This window comes from Solanum pennellii, chromosome 12, assembly GCF_001406875.1.
Source record: "Solanum pennellii chromosome 12, SPENNV200".
Lineage (NCBI taxonomy): Eukaryota > Viridiplantae > Streptophyta > Magnoliopsida > Solanales > Solanaceae > Solanum > Solanum pennellii.
In genome coordinates this window covers 79,588,444-79,594,579 of record NC_028648.1, presented here as the reverse complement: position 1 = coordinate 79,594,579, position 6,136 = coordinate 79,588,444, and the positions used below count along the sequence as shown (strand labels likewise).

General features: G+C 36.3%; 1 protein-coding gene across 2 annotated transcripts in view; it reads right to left on the bottom strand.

Moving 5' to 3' along the window:
* Window positions 1-300: 300 nt before the first annotated feature.
* Window positions 301-6,136, bottom strand: part of LOC107007238 (WD repeat-containing protein ATCSA-1-like) — a 6,945-nt gene continuing 1,109 nt past the window's right edge. The window contains exons 1-9 of one of the 2 annotated variants that reach the window (XM_027913357.1): window positions 4,491-5,795; window positions 3,867-4,114; window positions 3,589-3,748; window positions 2,933-3,111; window positions 2,143-2,383; window positions 1,590-1,744; window positions 1,393-1,482; window positions 706-777; window positions 339-584 (exon numbers count right to left, since the gene is read on the bottom strand). In XM_027913357.1, coding sequence (XP_027769158.1) covers window positions 531-584; window positions 706-777; window positions 1,393-1,482; window positions 1,590-1,744; window positions 2,143-2,383; window positions 2,933-3,111; window positions 3,589-3,748; window positions 3,867-4,114; window positions 4,491-4,560 — 1,269 coding nt within the window. In that variant the 5' untranslated portion in view covers window positions 4,561-5,795 and the 3' untranslated portion in view covers window positions 339-530. Of the gene's footprint in view, window positions 585-705; window positions 778-1,392; window positions 1,483-1,589; window positions 1,745-2,142; window positions 2,384-2,932; window positions 3,112-3,588; window positions 3,749-3,866; window positions 4,128-4,490; window positions 5,796-6,136 lie in introns of those variants that run through there. The other variant, XM_015205766.2, reaches the window with a different exon arrangement.

Here is a 6,136-nt window from a genome sequence, read left to right as displayed (position 1 = left end):
TTGATATAAAGTTTAAGTAATTTTTAAATCTTGTAATTTTAAACTAATAATATGTTAAATATATCAGTATATCTTTTAATCTTGTAATTTTAAACATATCATATGAAAAGTTTTATCAAATGTTCGAGAATAAGTAGAAAGTTTCTAAACGTATAGAAAACTCTCGTTTGATTGATTGAAATGCTTACGATGTTATATATAATCCAAGAATGTTTAAAGATATGTCTTTCCTACACGAATACATTTGTTGGTTGTATGATACAGTTCAATGATACATTACTTAATGAGAAAGATCAAAGATGCATCCAAGAGGGAATACGTACATTGCAAATAATTCATTACTTAATGAAATGGATACATCCTAAGGCGGATAGAGATATATCCGAGAGAGGATTTTCAAATAGAAATAGGAAATTGTTGTACAAACATCAGATTCCAGTTTATTATTACATATTTGTTCAAGCAAAATGTAGAATGAAGAAAACTGAAAGTTGTACTTGACATGGAACCTCCGAAATTTTGTGAGCTACTCAGTCGCTCCACATATCTTGGTCGATCGCAAAAGCTTGTCCTTCCCTCCCTTCCTGCATACATATCAGCCCAGATAAAACACACAATGTCTTAAAGTGGCCAATGATCAGGTACCCTCAGATAAGGGTAAGGGTGTCTAGTAAATGAAAAATGTTAATGGTTTACAACGCGTACCAGTTCCTCAGTAGTGGTTCTACTTGGAGACCACACAAGAATTTTCCTGTCATTACCACCTGTGAATAGTTCCTGAAAATACCCACATTCAAATTCATTGCTAACATGGAGCAGTTCAATAGAGGTCGGAGGATGGGGGTGGGGGTGCCATCTACAATGAGATCACAGCGAAATGAAGCAGCCTTGAGATTCAATACTTCACTACGTAAACCATGCTTGTTTTTTTATTATGGGGCGTGGCTAAGTGATTCAACTCACATTGGACCTAGTGCCCAGGTGGTTTGGCCAATAGTGCGCCCAGAAAAGATAGCATCTTTGTCAAGCTTTTACTTTGACGAGAATCATATGAGTAAGAAACAAGGTTGCTTGTACTCTATGCTGCATAATCACAGCGTCCTTGTTATGAGATCTTTTATGTTTCATGTACTTTTTGGCATAAATAAAGAATACCTATGTGTATCGATGCACTAGGATGACGTACTAGCTAGCTGTGGGTGAGTTTCCCACTGGATTAATATTTTTTCTCACACAAACTTCCAGCATGCAATGAATTAAAGTATTTTAGTTTATAAAAAGATGTTACCACTCAAATACTTCAGGTCCACGAGGTCACAGATTATGCAGAATTCATTATTTAACCCAAAAAAACACATGTACCTAGGGGAAAGCAAAAAAAAAATTATGTACCTGGTCCAGTGAATTGTACAGACAACAGTTCACATTCTCATAGTGGCCACGTAAATCCATCATCTTTTTGCCCGACCACAAATCAAATGCCTACAAGATTTCCACATTAAGTTACTAAAGAAAAATAGTGTTGCATAATATCATAGTGGTGGCAGTTGATTTTCTTGAAAAAAATTGGGGGGTGAAACATTGTTTACCTTAGTAGTTGACATGCATGGCACAAATACAAGTGTTGAATCATGAGATATGGCTAACTGTGTAGCTTTTGTGGCCTGGAGTCGTGATGTTTCAAAGTTCACAAGTGTATTGCAACCAGTATCAATATCCCATAACCTTAATCTAGAATCAGAACCTGAAATCCAAAGGACCAGATGATTAAGCTTCAGTTGCTGGTTTTTTCCCACTATGTAGCCAATTAATCACATGGGAATAACTCTACCCATATCACGTCCTACCGAAGAGTGTTTAAATGACATCTTACATCAGTGTTTTTAAAACAGTGCCCAAAATAAACGACTTTGCTAGAGAGGTATATCAAAATAAGATTAGAGAGCACCATAATCTGATGTATAAATTCCAGAGTTGCACTTCACCATTGACCAACTATAGAAAGATAAAAGTAACATGCATCTAACAGAAATAATGACGCAAGACTTTCAGCCTCTTGAGTGGAAAACACTAATCACAATGCATAAACAAATTACAAACAGTAGCAATACATAGCTTATTGAAAAGAATTGTGATGTCAACCTGCACTAAGGAGATACATTCCATCATTGGTCACTTTTAATCCATTGACAGCACCATAATGAGCAGTGGCTCTATCCTGACTAGAGAGCATCCCTGGATGCAGTCGCTGCTTCCCAAACCCCCTCACTTGTCTAGCAATTGCAGAGTGTTTGATACTCGCACTGTTTCCCATTTTTTTCTGAGATGGACGGCCTTTTGCAGATGAATTTGGGCCTCCGGAAGATGGTTTCAGTGTGGAACCCTGGGCAGGAAGATAGAATATATTACAGGCGCGAAAGAAACCTTCAGATCAACAGAATCAGCAATTCGACCCTGATTAAGGTTTTCAGTGGATCAACTCACATAAATTAAACATAGGGAAGGATCGTTGACGCAAAACGAGATGGGACTTAAAGCATAGACTTACTTGTAAAACTAGAGGACAACTGTGTGGTTTCTGTGCTCTCAGAAAGAAAAGGCAAAAAAGTTGCAATAAAACCAAGTCTACTTACAATCTGCTCCCTTTTCTTCTCCAAAGGGTACGAATATGAAGATAGAGAAAAACATCACTTCTCAGAACACTGCCCAATTAAAAAAGGAATTCGCTTGAAACAGATATGGGTACACACCCAAATATATCAGATAATTAGGTTTTAATGGGTCAATATTAAATTTGGACCATGAACAAGCTTACTATCACAAACAAAAGCAAACAATGATCCGTCTAAATTTTATCGAGAAATAGAAGAATAATATGTGCCATTAAAATTTCGAATATGATTCTAAATAATACATAACGGCAGAAGGTAACCTTGCTTGCAGTGGATCGTGTAAGAAGAGATGGGCGTCTTCCAAGCTGATTATGAGACTGATCCAAAACACGAAAACATCCTGCACGCCTGATGTCCCAAAAGCGAATTGCGCCATCGCATCCCCCTGTTATCAAAACCCACTCACTAGAAGCAGACCATTCAACCGACATTACTCCATCTGCCATTACCCAAGAAAGAAAAACATCTAAGGCTTCTGAACTAGTAGTGATACTCACAAAATGCTTGAACGAGAAATAATAAAATTATGACTCTGTAGGAATGGTCCATTGATTTGGAAAGGTTGAAATGGAAACTCTGTTCATTTTTCCTAAAGGTGTTTGATCAGACACGCAAGTTTAATAAGTTAATTTGACTTGAGGATTGTACAATGGTAGCAGAAGAAAATATTTTAGTAATGGTTGAATAGTTAGTTTGATAGAGAATATATTGGACCTGCCCCTCTACCCTTCTCCAATTAAATACAACATGTTCGTCAGCAGTAAGGTTTGAACCCAAAGATAACTTCCAAAACCTCACGACATAAAGATTTCGAGAATCACTCCCCAGGGGATAAACACCATGTCTGGTAGATCTAAAAGGTACAGCATAGCAAAAGCATATACTTTATTAATGTCAATAATAGATATCAGCTTACCACGATGGCCAGATAATGTGTGAGCAAATGCACCCGAAGAAATATCACAAAGACGAACTTGAACATCTTCAGTTCCAGCAGCAATTAACATGTGTGATGTTGCCACCGGAGACATGGCAGTATTGTACACTTTTCCAGGCATTTTGAAATTGACTACCACCTAAAGAACAATTGAGGAAATCCAAAATTAGGCAAGAGACTTGTTCAATAAAAAGAAAAATAAGCAGAAAAACTACACTTCAGTGGAGTATAATAAGATGGTCAGAAAGCAACACTACCTGTGTTGTATTAGTATCCCAGACATTAACATAATGATCATAAGAGCCTGTAATAAAAAGTCCCGTATCAATCGGATACCAGTTGGCTGTGGAAATGGCATATTTGTGGCCCTGCTCATGTTGCTTGTCAACCAAAAGTATGTGTTTATGCTTTGCAATCAGACCACTCTCATCGTAATCAGTTGCACGTTGGACATCATAAACAGCAACTGATGCATCCGAAGCAGAGGATAACAGATATCGTCCCTCTGTCAAATCAACCTGATTTTGTGATCACAATAAATGTACACAAAGGTACTTTTAAAATAATGCAAGTTCCATCTACATACCTCAACCAGATATAATCTGGCAAAATTATCTAAAATAAACATAAAGATAAATGAAGATAACTAAAAAGAATTCAAACTTTAGTTTCATGTACTACTCTGAATAATCTAAGTTGCTCGGACTCTTCACTTTTGGTGCTGCACCTGTGTTGACACGATGTGGGTATGGGATCCTTACCCGACTGCTCAACAGGTTTTATGGATACTTTGACCAAATTTGAGGGAGAAATTTTGGACAGATTCAACTATTTTTATAATCAAAACAAAACCTAAGTTGAAATGGAAGAAAATGAAATACCTTGTATATATAAATTTCTATTGCCACTCCCTTCCCTTTTATCTCCTTCCAAGATTCTCCTCTTGATCATTATTTTCTCCTCGAGTTTTCCACATAATATCTCATAATTTAGATTTTGTAACTCTATGTTTAGCCGAATTCCCAAACCCGTATCCACACAAGGATCCGTATCCGAATCTTAAAATTTAGAACATAGAGGATCCGACCTCTAGATCTGCACCCGTATCGGATACCTGCACCAGAGTCCGAGCAACTTAGAGACTGATAGCTAAAGCCTTAACTTCCTGACAGGCATCAAACCAAGCTCATAATCTGACTTTCTCGAGAAAAAAAAACTGTGTGCAATTGAGACCAAGATTACCATATCCACAATCTTTTTCTGTAGTGTTACATTTGTCTGAATTACTTCTCCACAAGTGAATCCCAGTTCACTTTTACATTTCTATCATTCTATGGGTTAACCATATGTCACCAAGTTTTTCAAGCGGAGTTTGTATTTTAATATTTAAGTAAACATGTTCGAAATGACCAAGGGGCAGAAAGTGTATTCTCATCTCGCGTTTCTTTGTAAGGTATGAAGATGCAATTGACACGAATGCAAGCAACATGCACACTATAAGGCACCAAATATAAAAGGGAGTTAATGGTTTGAAGCAAAACAGAGATACTCGGAAACAGCACAGCATCAACTTCCATTAAGCTTAATTTTAAATTTATGCTTTATGTGGACCACTACATTCTATTAGCTTAGAATTTTCTTGGAGCTAATGCCAATCAATTCAACCACCTCAATCACAAAATACTCAGGTTCAGTTATTTGAATCATCAGCCTCTATATGATCTCTTTAATCCCATTCTTTGAAACTAAAATCTGTTTGATGTATGAATTACGTTAGGATAGCACATGGGGATGAGTTACAATAGTTGATTTATCAACATTTCAATATGGAACACTCGGAGTTAATGACAGTCATAGAAGTTGGAAAAGTTTTTTTTACAAGACAGAAAAGTTGGAAAAGGTTGACATTGCAATGAAACTTGCCTAACTAGAAACACGACCTTAAACATATTAGACTTATTCTCTGTGATGATCTTATAAATTCCAAAGAAAAAACTTAACTATGTGTGTGTTTTAATTTATAGGTCACTCTTCAATTCGGGACGTTAAAAACATGTTAAACACCATCCATTTCTATCCAACTTTTACATGTCGTTTGGAAGTGATTTCAAATCATGATTTCAAGTTTTTTTTTTTGACAAAGCAATCATGATTTTAAGTCTACATTTGTTCATCACATTTTGAAACAAAACTTCAACTTTAAATTCCAATTTCAATCCCAATTCACCTCAAAAGGTAGAATTTCAACTTCAAATTTGTGATTTCAAATTTTCTAAAATTCAAAATTTATCCCATAAAACACACCAAATATAAGTTGGACCGGAAAATAGGAATCCTTTGTTAATCGTTAATTTATGTAGGTGCCCTCGTTTGGTAAGATTTTACACTCCATAGTTTCAAAGTAGAAACTTGAAAATTTGAGTTCCTCAACTTGTGACTTTTGGAATTTCAAGTTGTGTTTGGGCACGCATTTTACTTGAAAAAAATTCAAGTTTGTGAGCAAAGTCCCAAACCCCCCCCCCCCCCC